At 69.0% G+C, this 15,734-nt stretch overlaps 2 protein-coding genes across 3 annotated transcripts in view; one reads left to right on the top strand and one right to left on the bottom strand.

The window, feature by feature from the left end:
* Positions 1 to 15,734, bottom strand: part of LOC309591557 (coronin-7-like) — a 38,723-nt gene that overhangs the window by 541 nt on the left and 22,448 nt on the right. Inside the window, exons 10-25 of one of the 2 annotated variants that reach the window (XM_082314077.1) lie at positions 4,054 to 4,108; positions 3,905 to 3,962; positions 3,667 to 3,812; positions 2,714 to 2,809; positions 2,511 to 2,627; positions 2,249 to 2,381; positions 1,977 to 2,152; positions 1,791 to 1,899; positions 1,604 to 1,690; positions 1,348 to 1,490; positions 1,157 to 1,261; positions 932 to 1,017; positions 708 to 849; positions 505 to 594; positions 288 to 404; positions 72 to 207 (exon numbers count right to left, since the gene is read on the bottom strand). In XM_082314077.1, the coding sequence (XP_082170203.1) occupies positions 72 to 207; positions 288 to 404; positions 505 to 594; positions 708 to 849; positions 932 to 1,017; positions 1,157 to 1,261; positions 1,348 to 1,490; positions 1,604 to 1,690; positions 1,791 to 1,899; positions 1,977 to 2,152; positions 2,249 to 2,381; positions 2,511 to 2,627; positions 2,714 to 2,809; positions 3,667 to 3,812; positions 3,905 to 3,962; positions 4,054 to 4,108 (1,796 nt within the window). Of the gene's footprint in view, positions 1 to 71; positions 208 to 287; positions 405 to 504; positions 618 to 707; positions 850 to 931; positions 1,018 to 1,156; positions 1,262 to 1,347; positions 1,491 to 1,603; positions 1,691 to 1,790; positions 1,900 to 1,976; positions 2,153 to 2,248; positions 2,382 to 2,510; positions 2,628 to 2,713; positions 2,810 to 3,666; positions 3,813 to 3,904; positions 3,963 to 4,053; positions 4,109 to 15,734 lie in introns of those variants that run through there. The other variant, XR_014228379.1, reaches the window with a different exon arrangement.
* On the top strand, positions 11,293 to 13,529 carry VASN (vasorin). The gene has a single exon (XM_082314079.1). It carries the CDS (start codon positions 11,303 to 11,305, stop codon positions 13,316 to 13,318), a length of 2,016 nt encoding a protein of 671 aa, XP_082170205.1. The 5' UTR covers positions 11,293 to 11,302; the 3' UTR covers positions 13,319 to 13,529.

Genomic DNA, 15,734 nt, shown 5'->3' with positions numbered 1-15,734 from the left:
GACCCGCACCCACGCACCCCACGGCCATCCCTGTGGGCCCGGGGTCCTCGCCCCTGCCCCTCCGCACCCACCTGGCGTCATGTCGGCCGGCCGCAGGCTGGCGCGGCGCTGCTGCCCGTCCTGCCCCGCCAGCCAGGCGCTGCCGCTGAGGGCCGGCTCCCACCACACGCGGGTCGGCGGGTAGATATCGTCCTGGAAGTACTCCTTCTGTGGGGGCAAGGGGCACTGAGGGGGGGTCCCCTGCCTCCTACGTCCCCCCCAAACACGGCTGGGTCTCCGCCGCTTACCTTGACACGTGGCACGTGGAAAGCCACCGGTTCGAGGGTGCTCTGCCCCAGGCGCAGCGCCCGGGCGAACTCCACCTCCCGCACCTCGCACGCCGTTTTGGGCAAGAAGACGAAGCCCTGATGGGGCGGAGGCGTGAGCGGGGCCTGCCGCGGGTCTGGCAGCGCAGGCAGGGGGGTCAGGGACAGGCAGTGTGGCCCCAGCAGGCCCCCCCTTTACCTTGTGGGGTTCGTTGGAGGTGAAGCTGTTGCACTCAAGGAAATAGGGGGGCTCAGGTGTCACCTCGTAGAGGAAGACTCTGGTGTCACCCTGGGGATGGAGAGAGATGGGGGCTGGCAGGGGGTGCACAGAGGGTCCCTCAGCACTGTTGGGGTGCTGTAGGCAGGTAGCCCCCCCAGTTTTTTGGGAGGGCAAAGCCTCACCTTGCCGGTGAGGAAGACAACACTGGTATCCTCATCGTAGAAGGGCAGGAGGGTGGAAGGAGCCACGTCGAGGCCGAGCACGGACAAGGGTCCCTCAGGCAGAGCCTGCGCCCGGTAGAGGAGGATCCTCCTCTCGCTGCGGCTGCAGGGAGGTGACAATATGGGGGGGAGGGGGCACGGTGTCCCTTGGGGACCCCTGCCCCGGTGTGTGTCCCCCTCTTTACCTATCGAAGCCGGACACCAGGAGGTAGTCGCCACCGCAAACCCAAACCAGGCGTGCTCCACGGCCCCCCTCGGGACCCGGACCCTCCTGTGTGGGGTGAAGGTCACCCTGCCTGCTCAGAGAGAGCTGGGGGTGCGGGCAGGTGCCCGCGGCGGGGGTTCCCCCCGCCGCGGGCACCTGCCCGCACCCCCAGCTCTCCATCCCGTCCCCGCCGCCGCGATCGTACCTGTTGAGGCTGAGGGCTGCGCCGGGGTTCATAGAGCCGTAAACGGCTGTCTTTGCTCACCGTCGCCAGCTTCTTCCCATCGGGGCTCCAAGCCAGGCTGAAGATCTGGGGGGATGGATGGGGTGTCCCCCTCATGTCCCCTGCCTGGCCAAACACGTCCCTTGGGTGTCCCCAAGTGTGTCATCCCTTACCTGATCGGTGTGTCCCCGCAGGCACAAGGCTTCCCGACTGGTGCTCAACTCCCAGATCCTCACCGTCATGTCGTAGGAGGAGGAGACCAGGAGATCGGATGCCACGGGATGGAAGCGGATGGAGTAAATCTTCTCCGTGTGACCTGGTAAGGGTGAGTTGTGTGTGGCCGTCCCCATCTGCACGAGGATGGGGATACCGCCGGGGTGGCTTGTCCCCGATGTTGGGTGCTCGTGTGCCTCCCTGCACACCCCTCACCTCGGAGAACAGCTTCGGGCTCCTGCAGCGTCTCCCGCAGCCCTCCCTCAGGGATCCGCCACAGCCGGATCTTGGCGTCTTCACCCGCTGCGGCACCGAAATGGATGGGCAGTGGTTAAGCCAGTGATCTGGTGTGCCTGGTGCCAGGGAATAGCCCGGTGCCCTGCCCCAGGGACGGCGTGCGTACCGACAGCGAGGCGCCGCGGGTCGAAGGGGTCCCAGGAGAGGTCGGCCACCGCCGCGCCGTTCTGGATGGTGGGCATGGCCGCATCGGGGAGGCGGCCCGGCTTGGAGAGCTGGGGGAGAGAGCCAGGGGGTCACCCGCGCTGCACCCACCGGTGCCGTGCCAGCCGCCGCGCCGCGCCGGGGGTACCTCAAGGATGGCGATCTGGCCGCCGGCGGAGAGCAGGGGGAGGGCGACGCGCTGGTGGTTGGCGCAGAAGCCGTCGCACTCGCCCGGCGTGGTGAGGCTGAGCCCCCGCAGGTTGGTGAGGTGGGTGTCGCGGTGCAGCACCCTGCCCTGCGTATGTCGGAAGCGGGAGCTGGGCCCTGGGGCAGGCGGGGGACGGGTGAGCGCCCCGGGTGTCCCCACCGCGGCATGGACCCAGCTGGGGGGACACCGAGCCTGCCCCACCGCCCGCTCACCCAAAATGCTCTGCAGCGACTTCTGGCTGGGGCTGCTGGCAAAGCCGCTGGAGGGGCCGGTGCTGGCCGAGAGGGAGGTGGCGGTGCTGCTCGGCGAGGCCAGCGAGGAGGGTGAGGAGTAGCCGCTGCCCTCCTATGGGAGAGAGAGTGGGTGAGCAGGGGGAACCGGTGTCCCAGCCCTCCCCTTCCCTGTGGGACAAGAGCAGCGGGGACCCCCCGACCCCTTGGCACCCCAGTGCGCTCCCCGGGGCCCCGTGCTCACACTCCGGTCGGCGTCAGTGGAGCTGGTGTCGGCTGCCTGGAGCTGGGTGCTGGCGATGACAGGGGAGCTGAAGGTCTCCGTGGGTCTCCGCGCGGGGTGCAGGCTCACCCTCCTCACCTGCCGGCGGGCAGAGCGGTGGGCAGGGGCCAGTGGCAGCCCCGGGCCATGCCACTGGCTGGGACGCCCCCCTGGGTGACACTGACCTGCTGGCTGTCCCCTGCCCACCAGGCCTGGGCACCGGTGGCCGGCAGCGTCCCGGTGCAGTCAGGGAACAGATCCTCGTGGAAGTCCTGGACGGACTGCAGAAGAGGGGACGGGGCAAGGTGGGTGTCCCCAAAACCCTGTAGCCCCCATCCTGCTGCCAGCTGGCACCGCCTGGCCCAAGGCACCCCTGGACACCCCCTGGCACCCCCAGGGACCCCTGGGCACCCCAGCCCCTCCGACCACGGAGCCCCGTCCCCACGAGCTGTGCACCGAAGCCTGTAGGTGTCAGACACTGCCTGGCGCTGGGCTGCCTTGCGCACCCCTGAACACAGCCAGCCTCCAAAACAGCACCCAGCATCACATCTTGCAGAACCCAGTGCCCGTGTTTCAGCACCCAGCACCCAGCTTTAAGCACCCAGCATTCAGGATCTGACACCCAGGATCCTCCCTCCAGCACCCAGACGCTGCTACCCAGCACCCAAATCTCAAACGCTTTAAAGCTGCTTTAACCACCCGGCATTCAGGATCTGGCACCCAGCACCCACTGCACAACAGCACCCAGCAGGTAGCACCCTGCTGTCAGGAACCACTCTCTAGCACCCGGCATCTTGCACGCAGCACCCAGCTTCCCAAATCCAGCACCCGGCAAACCCAGCCTCCGTTACCCACCCAGATTTCAGCACCCAGAACCCAGCACCCACCTTCCAGTCACCACTACCCGCCATCAGCACCCAGATCTCAGCCTCCAGCACCCAGCACCCACCCTCCTGCTCCATTACCCACCATCGGCACCCTGGTTTCAGCCTCCAGCACCCAGGTTTCCCTCCTCTCCCGCTCCCCTCAGGCTGGGGACCGGGGTCCCCCTGCACCTGGGAACTCTTTGTCACCCAGCGCCATTGAGGTGGCACCCATGAGATGTCACCAGGCACCCGTGACGCAGTGCCTCCCTTACCTTGCGTGGTACCACGTAGCTGACGGGGACGAGGGCGGTGTCGGTGAGCTGCAGGATGCGGAGCACCTCGCAGGCCATGACGTCCAGGGCCAGGCGTGGCACGGCGGCCAGGCCCCGCGTGCTGCCCTCCGTCCGGCACTGGGTCACTGGGGGACGGGCAGGGCAGGCGTGGAGCAGGCAGCGCGGGCAGCAGCGAGGCCCTTGGGGCTGCCGGCAGCGCGGGACGTGTCCTGCTTACCTTGGGTGAGCGCCGGCTGCGCGGGTGCCACCTCGAAGCAGTACAGGAGGTTTTCTCCCTGGAAGAGAGGCGGAGGGGACAGGGCATGAGCGGGGCTGCGGGGAGCACCCCACTGCACCCACATGCACCCCGTGGCCGTGGGACCTCACCTTCCCCGCCAACACCAGCAGCCCCGTATCGGCGTCGTACAGCGGGACGGCCGCCCTGCAAGAGAAGAAGGGTGCTGAGCCGGGGGCACCCATTGGCGCAGCACCCTGAGGGCCGCGGGGCCGGATCCCGCACCTTCCCCCACTGGCGCACACCCCAAACCCCGTCCTGGGGAAGCGCGGGGCAGGATCAGGCCCTTCCTACGGCAGCGCCGGTGCCGGGGGGTACCCTCGGCGTGCCAGGCTGCTCCCCTGACTTACAGCTCCCCATGGCACCACCCTCACCGTCCCGCCCCATGGTGACGGGTGTGCAGCAGGACGGCACCGCCGGCACCACCGGTTGCTTCCAGCCCCGGCTGCGTGGTGCCTGCCGCGAAGCCGTGCCCAGCCGCGGGGCATCTCGCTCCCAGCCCTGTGCCCTGCGCCCAGCGATGGCACTCAGCCCCGCTTGGGGAAGCCACCGGCACCCGCAGGGGAGCCCCTGGGCTGGCTGGGCCGGCTCGGCCAGTTTGGGGCGGGCGCGTGGCACACCCCGGCACGCCGCCCGCCTCGCCCGGCACCTGCCGTGCCAGCCAGCCCCGGGAGCGCCCCGTGGCCAGGGCTGCGCCAGCTGGAGCGCGTCCCTGCTCCTTGTCCTGTGCCCTGGCCCAGCCTGTGGCCGGCGGGTGCTCGGTGGCCGCAGGGGACCGTGGCTGGGGGGGGGACGCTCGGTGACCGGAGGGGACGATGACCACGGGGATGCTCGGTGGCCAGAGGTGGCCACGACCAGGGCAGCGCTCGGTGGCTGGAGGGGACAGCGGTGACGAGGAGCACGGAGCCACCTCGCTGCCTTCCCTCGGCAGGGGCGGAGGAGGGAGCTCCGCAGGCCGCTCTGCGCGGAACAAAGGGACAATCTGTTACTTTCGAGTTGACATTTCTGTGGCTGTGCCGAGGGCAGGGAGCCGTGCCGTGCCGTGCCGTGCCGGTGTTTTACGCCAAACGACTTTGAGGAAATACGGGAAAACAAAGGCTGTGCTGCGCTCCTGCCCCAGCCCCGGCAGCTCCCCACGGCAGGGGTGCCCGCGGCAGGGACACCCCGGTGCTGCCGTGGGTGGCTGGGTGGCACGGTTCTGCCCCAGGACTGTTGGCACAATGTAGGCAAACACCACTGGTGTGGCTGTGGCAGGCACCGGGGTCACCTGCCCGGCTGTGGTCACCGTCACCAGCACTGCCGCCGCCACCGGGGCCCAGGGTTGGGACAAGGGCACCCTGGGTTGTCCCAGCCCGGCCCGTGCCATCCTCCCGGTGCCGAACGGCAAGCGTTGTCCTGCGGTGCTCGGCACAGCTCTGCCGTCACCGGGACACGGGGGCAGCCATGGCAAGGGCCACCCACTGCTCCCCTGTCCCCCAGCAGACGGTGGCAGGGGCATGGGGGTGCTGGGGTCCCTGGGGTGCCAAGGACACCCAGCCCCTGACGTTAACAGGGGTGCTGGGGGCCTAGGGGTGCTGGAGGTGCCAGGGATGCCAGGGACATGAGGGAGGCACCTATACCTGCACCTATACCTGCACCTATACCTGCACCTACCCCTATACACACCAGGGATGCTGGGATCCCAGGTACCCTGGCCCCAGGGATGCTGGAGGTCCTGGGGGGCCCTGGAGGGTTCTGGGGGTCCTGGAGCTGCCAGGGGTCCAGGGGGTCCCGGTGACCCTGGGTGCTCCTGGAGCTGCTGGGGGTCCGGGGGGTCCTGGGGGTCCCGGTGACCGTGGGGCTCCTGGAGCTCCCGGGAGTCCAGGGGGTTCTGGGGGGTCCCTGTAACCCTGGGGCTCCTGGAGCTGCTGGGGGTCCAGGGGGCTCTGGGGGTCCCGGTGACCCCGGGGGTCCTGGAGCTCCCAGGGCTCCAGGGGTCCCGGTGACCCTGGGGCTCCTGGAGCTGCCAGAGGTCCGGGGGGTCCCTGTGACCCTGGGGGTCCCGGAGCTGCCGGGGGTCCCGGGGGGTTCCGGGGGTCCGGGGGGTCCCGGTGACCCTGGGGCTCCCGGAGCTGCCGGGGGTCCGGGGGGTCCGGGGGGTCCCGCCCCGTGCCGGGCCCCAGGTGCGCAGTGGGCGGAGCCTTGGGGGGGGCAGCGCGTGCCCCACCCCTCCTCCCCTGTCCCCCCCAGCCAATGGGAAGGCGGCGGGAGGGCAGGCTCCGCCCCCCCGCGGTTTTAAAGCCGCCCCCCGCGCCCGGCGCCGCCAGAGAGGGGAGCGCCCGCCCGGCCGCCGGCCGCTGCCGCCGCCATGGACTGACCGCCCCGGCCCGCGCCGCCCCGGTGAGTCCCGCGTCCTCGGCGCCGCTGCCCCGGCCCTCCCCTCGCCACCGGGCCGGGGCATCGCGGGGCGGCGGCCCGCCGGCGGGAGGGGGCTCTGCTGGGCGGCCGGGGGGCTCGGGGTGGGGCGGGCGGCGGGGCTGAGGGGGCCCGGTGGGCCTCGGCCGGGCTACGGGGCACCCAGGGCCGGCTGCCCTCCGCGGGTGACAGGGTGTCACCCGGGCCTCGGCTGCAGGCAGGGCACACGGGGCCAGCACCTCGCTCCAGGCCTCGGCTGGGGGTCGGCATGCCTGGCTCCCCCCAAGGCCTCGGCCGAGCTGGGGGGCACCGGGCCATCCCCCACCTGGGCCGGTGACGAGGCCTCGGCCGGGCTGGGGTGGCGGCACTGCAGCGGGCAGGGATGAGGGTGCAGGCAGGGTCCCAGGTCCCCTGTGCCTGCCTGCGCCTGTCCTGCTGGGATGCACCGGGGTCTGGCCTGGGGACCTTGGCCTGGTGCTGCTCCCATCCCAGAGATGTGGCCATGGGTAACGTGGAGCCCAGCTCCCTCCAGCTGTGGCTGGGTGGCTGCAACCCACCCTGCCAGCAGAAGGACTCCAGGACCCACATGGGACCGGCACACTCCTGGGCTGATCCCATGCTCGCCCTGTCCCCGCAGACGTGGCAGCAGGACTCGCCCTCTGGGGTCAGGCAGAGGTGGGAGCTGCTGGCAGCCGTGTCCACCACCACCACCACCACCCTCCTCAGCAGAGGGCTCGGCTGGGGTGGGGTTTGGCTGCCCTGGCCCTGCCTGTCCTCAGGGGCCAGCGTCCTGGGTTGCTGACCCGCTGTGGGGCCGAGCGGGGTCCTCGGGCAGTGCTGGCGAGGGTTCCCCCTTGGCTGGTGCAGAGGGACGCGTGCCAGCAGGGCCACCGGCCAGCCTGGCTGGCGGGGATGCCCCACTGCCTCTCCTGCTGCCAGCTCCCTGCGTGCTTCATCGTCACCCGGCATGCGTCAGGGGAGGCTGGCCCCCGCCACCCTGTCCAGGTGTGACTTTGGGCCACCGTGGGCTAAGTGTCCCTTGCCTGGCTCCCTTGGCTGGCAGCTGCCACGAGAGCCAGTGCATCCCAGCAAGGATGATGCTCCAGTTCCAAGACCCCTCTTCCCAACCAAAAAACCCCACTCGTGTCCCTCCCACACCCACTCCAGCCGACGTGCCCCATGCCAACAGGTCTCATCCTGCCACGACCGGGGCGGCCGGACTGGCCTGACCCAGCCGGGGCCGTGCCGCTGCCCACACGGCGCTGGGCAGTGCCGCCGTCAAGGATGACACTAATTACTATTTTTCCCCGCACCACGCCAAGGCCGGGTGGCCTCACCGGGTGGCCCTGACGCAAGCGCTGCCTGCCCGGCTGGCTCTGCCGGCGGGACGCGGCAGGAGGAAACGCTCGGGGACAGCCACGGCCGCCCCAGTCACGCCGTAGGAATCTGCCCGTGCTGCCGGGGCCGCGCGTGGCAGCATCGCCGCCCTCCTCCCAACCTCTGCCGGTGTTTGGCCTCCTCCGGAGGCGGTTTGGCTGCCAGGAAAGCGGCTCTGCTGGTTTTTCTCCTTGCCTGCACCTGAGTCGGGGAGCGCGGCTGGGTCAAAGGGGCAGAAGCGGGACCGAGGGGCCGGCGAGAGCCCTGGGGAATGCAATAACCAGGCCTGCATTCCTCTGGGGCTGCTGCGGAAACTTTAATTAAATAGGGAGGGGAGCCCGGGAGGAGGTGGGAGCTGCGGCGGCGCAGGGTGGGTTGAAGGGGAGGAGGATTAAGGGTTTAATCCTGCATCTCCCCCCCGGCTGGGTCTCGGGAGGGGGCACGTGCCGACATGGGCTTGTTTTGGGGGGGCGTAAGGGAGGGGAGCAGTGCCTGCGTCCTGCCTGGCACTGCATCCCTCCCTGCGGTGACGGGGACAGAGCCCAGGGCCTGGCTTCGTGCAGGGCCCCCATCCTGCCTGCGCCGGTGCCCGCCAGCCGAGGAGGCAGCCCACCGGCTTGGCTGCCTGCCGGCAACAACGGTGGCTTTGTTCGGTCGCGGGGCCTCGCTCGCCGGTGCGGGAAGGGACATCCTGGCTGTGCCCGGGTCCCCGGGGAGAACAGCCGTGTCCCCGAGCTGCGGGGAGAGGCAGGGACCCCCAGGAGGGCTCCTCCGGCCCTTCCTGTGCAGGTGTCACCCCGCGGTGCGGTGACGGCATCGGCCTCGTCCTTAAAACACGTGGCGGGTGCGAAGCAGGGCGTCCCTTGCCGAGTCCCTTGCCCTGGGCAGGCAGCTGGACGGCCCGGCCCGGGGGGCTGCAGGCGGGGAGGGGGGACACGGCGCTCCCACCCCAGCAGGCTGGCAGGGAAAGGCTGAGCCGGGACTGGGGGAATCTGAGCCCAGATCCTCCCTGCAGCCGGAAAATATGAATAATTCGGCAAATATCTGCGGTGCAGGCGCAGGGGAGCCCAGCCAAGGCAGCAGCAGGCCGCTGGCAGGGCGGTCCTAACACCTCCAGCAGAACCGGGGCCCCCTCTCCGTGTTGGGGACCCCCCCGGGGCCTGGGGGGGCTGTTCCCCTGCCTCCCTGTTTCGGAGGGGTGAGCACCCCAGCGAGCCTGGGCCAGGTTAACCCCTCACTGCCTTGAAAAATAGCATCAGGGCGCGAGGGCGGGATGCCGGCGCGTGCCGGCGGAGCGGGGTGATGCCGAAGGAGAGGCGGTGGAGGCGTGCGGGTGGAGCAACCCTGCCGGCCTGCCCGGCGCCCATGGCGAGGCGGGGATGTGTGGCCGTGGCCGCAGCCAGGCCAGCCGAACCTGCCTGGAGCGGGGAGCCTGGCAGGCGGGGAGGGAAGGAAATGCCAGCGTAATTAAAGGGACGAGAGAGACTTGGAGTCAGCAGCTGGTTGCAGTACCGACACGTCAGCGAAACCCGACCCTGGCATTGCAAAACCAACCCTGGCCTGGCTGGGCTCCGGCGCTGCCCACCCGGGCGGCCTGGCACGGTGGTGGCACCGCAGGCGTGCCCGGCACCCTGCGCCAGGGCTTTGCCCGCCAACCAGCACCCTCAGGCTGCTGGAGCCACCTCGAGGGTCATGGCGGCGGTGAGGGGTGCCGGGCCTGCCCCCAGCCCCCATAGCCCCCAAAAGTGCTTCACGAGGCCTCCATGATGCTTTTTCGGCTCTGCTCGGTCCTCGTGCCAAGCACCAACGGCTTGGCCATAATGTTGGGGTGCGGTGGGACCTGGCAGCGGCATCAGCGAAGGGGCTGGGGGCTGTGCCGGGGAGGGTACTCGGTGACGGTGACCCCCTGGATGGGGCACAGCTCCTCCCTGGCGTCGGGGGGCTGACGGCACGGGTCACGGCGGGGCAGGGCCAGTTGGGCCAAGTGACTCAGGCAGCTTGCGGTGACCCTGCCCAGCGGCGCGGGCGCACCCCACCCTCGGGTGCACCCCACCCGGGGAGGAGGCCAGGACAGAGCCAGCCACCCCGTTAACCCCGTCCGGCTGCGGGCGAGCGCCGGTGCCTCTGCGGCACGGGTGGCTCCGCTGGCCGGGGACACAGCATGGGTCCAGTCCCTCCCACAGCCACCGGTGCAGGATGTGGTGTCCCTGCACCGGACAGGGCCCCCCACGGTGGAGGGGCGGCCGGGGCAGGCGGCACGTGCTGCTGCGTGACCCGACAGCCCCCCGCACACGGCGGGGGCCCCTTGCGAGCCGCAGGGGGGGTTTGCCTGGAGCTGTGAGCGGCTCGGAGCAGGCGATGGCCGGGGAAGGGGCTGGCAGGACAGGGTGCTGGTGGCACCCTCACCTCCAGCAGCCTGGTGGGGTTCGCCTCTGCCCCTGAGATGGGGTGGCAGGAGGCATCGGGTCCCTGCTGCCACCCCCCTCACCCGTGCTAATTAGGAGTGTCATTAAAAGGGCTGAAAGACGAGGTTGAGAGAGGAAGCAGTCGCCTGTGAAGCAAGGACACCGGCTGGGGCACCTGTGGGGGGCTGGGGCAGGGGGAGTTACACCCCAAGAGCATTGTCCCCTCCATCCCTGACCCCGTCCCTGAGGGACGAGGATGCAGCCCAGGGTGCCGCGCTGGGTCCCTGGGGTGCCAGCAGGAAGGGGAACAGCAAGGTGACCCGTGGCCCCCAGGGGACAGGAGCCAGCTTGGGGGTGAGTTCGAGCCCCAGGACTCTGTGGGGATGCAGCCGGCTCTGAAGGGCACAGGAGGGACCTGTGGCGCAAGGGAGCACCTGGTCCTTCGGCCCCACAGCCTGTGCCCAGGCCACCCCACAGTGGGGGCCACCTCTGCGTGCCCCTGTCCCTGAGGGGATTGCTGCCGCTGGCGATCTGGGCAGGAGCAAACCCCGCGGGTGCAGCCGCCGGGACGGCGGCACAAGCAAAGGGTTAAGCGGTGCTCGGTGTGCCGGGAAAGCCAGCCAGGCTCCCACCCCCTCCCCTGGCTCCCAAGCCAGGCTGCTCCTCATCCCCCATGTTTGATTTGCACCCTGCTGAGAGCAGCCGGGGAGGTAGGGGCCCTTGCCCTGCCACGTACCGGGGGTCTCGGTGCCCCACCGGAGACGGTACCAAGATGCCAGGCCAAGGCCGGTGGGACGCGTCTCATGGTAGAGCCCGGGGTGCACAAGGGTGCTGTGTTCCTAAATCCTGGGGGTCCGGGGAGGGGGAGAGCGTGGGGCTGGGGTGGTGCCGCTTCGCTCTCGCCAGCTCTGTCCCGGGCCAGAGCAGCACAGAGGAGGAGGCAGGAGCCTGGCGGGGACTTTCCCCGCTCCCTCCGTGGTCCCTTTGGGGCCGGAGGGTCCCAGGCAGGGCACGGGCAGACGGCTCTCACACCCCAGCAGCGGTGCGGGGGCAGCAGCGGGGGGTCTGAGGCACCCCACCGCCCTGCCAGCTCGGGGTTCCCCCCCCCCGGCAGGGCCTGGCCCCTAACCTTGGCTGGGTTTCTCTCTCCCGCAGAGCTGACACCATGAACCAGCTGATCCTTTGCACGCTGCTTCTCTTGGCCCTCGGGGAGCTGGCTGGGGCATGTCCCGCGGGCTGCCAGTGCCAAGACCCCAAGACCATCCTCTGCGCGGCCAGACGGGGCCAGACCGTGCCCCGGGGACTGCCCCCCAACACCCTCTCCCTCTACGTCTTTGAGAACGGCATCACGATGCTCAGCGAGGACAGCTTCGCCGGGCTGCCCGCCCTCCAGCTCTTGGACCTCTCGCAAAATAAGATCACCAGCATCCAGAAAAACATCTTCCAGCCCCTGACAGAGCTCGTCAACTTGGACCTGTCCTCCAACCAGCTGCAGGAGATCACCAATGAGACCTTCCACGGGCTGCGGCTGCTGGAGCGGCTCTACCTGCAGAGGAACAGGATCCAGCACATCCACGCTGCTGCCTTCGACACACTGGAGAACCTGCTGGAGCTGAAGCTGCAGAACAACCAGCTCTGGGCCGTGCCCCCCCTCAACCTGCCCAACCTCCTGCTGCTGGACATCAGCTGGAACAAGATCCCCGCCATCGCACCGGGGGCCTTCCACGCCGTCAACATCGAGTCCCTGAAGATCGCGGGGCTGGGCCTGACGAGCTTAAACGAGGAGCTCTTCCAGGCCCAGAACAACCTCCACGAGCTGGACGTCTCCGACAACCTGCTGGAGCGCGTCCCGGCGGTGCTGCGGCGGCTGGGGAGCCTCACCAAGCTCAGCCTGGCTGGCAACGCCCGCATCTCCCAGCTGCCGGCAGAGGACTTCCACAACCTTCACAACCTCCAGGAGCTGGATATCAGCAACCTCAACATCAACACCATCCCTCGGGATTTCTCCAGCTTCTTCCCCAGGCTGCGGGCCGTGACGGCCGCCGGCAACCCCTTCAACTGCATCTGCCAGATGAGCTGGCTGGTGCAGTGGGTGAACGCCAGCAGCGTGGTCCTCCGGCGGCCCGAGGAGACACGCTGCCACTTCCCCCCCAAAAACTCCGGCAAGCTCCTCCACCACCTGCAGTACGCCGACTTCGGCTGCCCCACTACCACCACCACCACCACCCCCACCACCCCACGCACCACCACGCTGCCGCCGCCTGCGCCGCTCCCCACCAGCGGCCGCCCGGCGCCACAGCCCAGCACCGCCGCTCCCACCCCGGGGGCCAGGCCCCCCCAAGGCAGCTCCACGCCGGTGCCCTTCAGCGGCCCCCCGGCCCCCACCAGCCCCCCGCCGCCCATCTGTCCCCCTCGCACGTGTCTGAACGGTGGCACCTGCCACCTGGGTGCCCAAAACCACCTGGAGTGCCTGTGCCCGGAGGGTTTCGCCGGGGCGTACTGCCAGGTGGAGGTGAAGGGGACGACGCCGTCCCCGGCCACGCAGGCCCCGCCGCCCGGCCGGCGGATCAGCATCACGCAGGTCAGCAGCACCTCCCTCAAAGTGGACTTGCAGAACTACGTCCAGTCCAAAGCGCAGCTGAAGGGGATCCGCTTGAGCTACCGAAATCTCTCCGGGCCGGACAAGCGACCGGTGATGCTGCGTTTGCCGGCTTCGCTCTCGGAGTACACGGTGCGGGCGCTGAAGCCCAACTGCACCTACCGCGTCTGCATCGGGCCCCTGGGGGAGGTCTCCAAGGAGGAGCACTGTGCCGAGGCGCAGACCTTGCCGGTCAGCCACCAGCAGCACTCGCCCGTCACCCAGAGCAAGGACAGCAACCTGACCCTGATGATCGTCCCCGCGCTGGCCGCCGTGCTGCTGCTGGTGGTGGTGGTGACTGCCGCTACCTACTACCGCCGGCACCGCCGGGCGAAGGCGCACGCCGGCGCCGGAGTGGACGCCAGCCCGCTGGAGCTGGAAGGGGTGAAAGCCTGCTTGGAAAATGGGGATTTGAGCAGCCACGGCTGCAAGGTGCCGGAGGCGGCGATGCTTTCCGGCAGCTCCGAGTGCGAGGTCCCGCTCATGCAGTCGCACTACCCCAGCAACAACAACACCCCGGGGCTCAAACCCTCCTATTTCTGAGCCGGGCGGGACGGGGCTGCCGGGCGAGGGGAGCCCCGGACAGACGAGGGATGAGCTCCAGCGGCGGCACCCGGCTGCGTCCCGCCGGGGTGAGGACCGGCGAGGAGTTAACTGAACTAAGGCAGAAAAACCCCAAACCCATAACGTGCAATTTCCGAGAGGCGGCTGCGCTTCGGAAGGAGACACTAATTTTACCGCTCGGTGCCTTGATTTCTGTGCCTCTACGTAGAACGTGGGTAGCGAAAGAGAGGGGGGTTTTTAATTTGGGGTTTGGGTGGGCTTTTTTTTAGCTACTGCTAAAAAGAAAGCTGCCGGTGACTCGGCTAAGGGACATCCACGTGCTGGTAACAAGGGTCCTTTAGCGGAGCACGGCCCGTGACTCTCAACTCCCGGGAAGCTGATGTGAGCAATAAGGCCCGGCCGAGGTGCTGGGACCCTCGGGATCCCCGGGCCAAAGGAAGCGCCGAGCAGGCAAACTGGGAATTGAAGCTTTAAGAACTCGGAGAGAGTATTTATACACGGTTATTTCCCATTTCTTCTGGGAAAACACTTTTTTTTTTTTTTTCTAGTACAGGTTTGTGTACATCTCTTTTGTAAGGCAGATCAGAAGGGTGTCTTTTTGTAAAAAAAAAAAAAATTAAAATAACAACAGCGAAAACCTCTTGCAGAGCCCTCAGCGCTTTTGCAGGTGCTGCCAATCTCCCCCCAGCTTGCGGGCAGCGGTGCGGGCAGCATGACGCGTCCCCCGCGGAGGAGCGGGAAGGTCGGCCGCGTCCTCCCGTTGTTGTTGGCGTGTGCCGGGATGAGTCAGGGTGAGGGAGGTGGGAGTTTTCCCGGCTCTGGGCGGCGGCGCTGGGGAGGCTTCACCCCCACGGCGCTGCCCCCCACCGCAGGCGCTGAGGAGGTGTTCCCAAAACAGAGGCCACGAGTTTCGAATCAGCCCCTGCCCTGCGCATCATCCAGCCTTACTTCATCCCTCCCCGCCTGCCAGATGGCTCCGGGGCCGGCTGCGGGACAAACAGCCCAGCCCAACCTCCTGACGTCACCCCCGGCGGCACCGGGACCCCCAAAGCGCCCGTGACGAGCGTCAGCCTGCTCGGTTCCCCCCCAAACCGGGGGGCTGCAGCCCGAGCCAAGGCTCGGAGCCCCCCGTGGTGAGCCCCCGGCCCCAGGAACAGCCGGTTTCGTGTGCTGGCCCCGGTGGGGCGGGCTGCGAGCCGGCGCTCGGCAGGTTCCCGCTGCCAAGTGGTTTCTGCTCCAACCCTCTGGTTTTAATCGTTTTCCAATCCTTTATCTTTCGAGCTGGAATTTTCCAGGTTGGGGCCCTGCCTGCCGAGGTGTGTTTGATTTGGAGAGAATGAGCAAAAAGCGGGCTGAAACGCCGCGGCTGCCGCCAGCGGAACCGAGGGTCACCGCCGTGCCGCGCGAGCTGTCGGCCGCACCGGGGACCGGCGGCTCTTCGGGAGGCACCGCTTTGCCGCGGGATACGGCCCTGACCCCGCAACCGCCCCGGTCCCGCTCGCCCGGGGCCGACGGCGGGAGGGAGCGGCTCTGGATGCAATTAGGGGCGCGGGGCGGCGGCGGGGGCGGCTGGCGGGGCCCCCCTGGCTCCCAGGTGGGCTTCCGGCAGGGCTGGCTCCCATTAGGGCCGGCGCAGCGGCAGGAGGGGCCCCTCGCCGGCGCGGGCAGGCCGGTGCGATGGCCACGCTCGCCCGCTCAAAGGGCCCATTGTGGTCCTCTCCCCACAGATTTTTCAAATTAACATCCCAAATTCCTCTGAAAATTGCTGCTGTGTAAATATTTTCACTGCGAGCTTTGTATATTTTCCAGCCCCGTGAGGAGGAGAGAAGAAAAATCCCCGGCGGAGCCGCGGCCTCGCGCTGGGTGCCTCTGGCCAGCCGCCGCCGCAGCCCCCCGAGCCCGGCCGGGCGCAGGGTGGGTCCCAGCGTGTCCCCTCGCCCCCCCAGGCTGCAGGGGACCGGCAGCGGGGACCTCGCAGGGGCCCTCGAGCCCTCCTGGCCCTTTGCCTTCCCTCCTGCTGCTTGCCTTCACAATGTGCCCTTCCCCTAACGAAGCTGCTTTCCCTGTTTGCAATTAGCTGGAGGTTTGCGGGGGACCCCCGCATGCCAGGTGGGTGCCGGGGACCCCCACGATTCCTTGGCAGGTCCCGTTGCTCCTGGGGGACTTCCAGCAGCTCCAAAGCAACCACCGTCTGCGTCGGGGATGCCACAGCGGCTGCGCCGGCACGGCAGGAGCAAAGCGGGGGCTCAGCTTTGGCAGGTGCAGCGCAGCGGGGAAGCCCCGAGCCGAGGTTATCGGTGCCAGCCGGGAGGTGCGGGCGACGGCGGCCAGGAGGGAACAGCGGGGCTCGGCCTCGGCACAGAGGGGTACGGGGATGCCGCGGCCAGGACAGGGC

The sequence above is a fragment of the Platalea leucorodia genome, assembly GCF_965183815.1.
Source record: "Platalea leucorodia genome assembly, chromosome: 5".
NCBI classification, from domain to species: Eukaryota; Metazoa; Chordata; class Aves; order Pelecaniformes; family Threskiornithidae; genus Platalea; species Platalea leucorodia.
Note: the sequence above shows the minus strand (reverse complement) of the source record. Positions and strands in the feature narration are given on the sequence as shown.

Excerpts from the sequence above, each read along its gene's own strand:
- VASN (XM_082314079.1), top strand. The coding sequence starts at position 11,303 with ATGAACCAGCTGATCCTTTGCACGCTGCTTCTCTTGGCCCTCGGGGAG.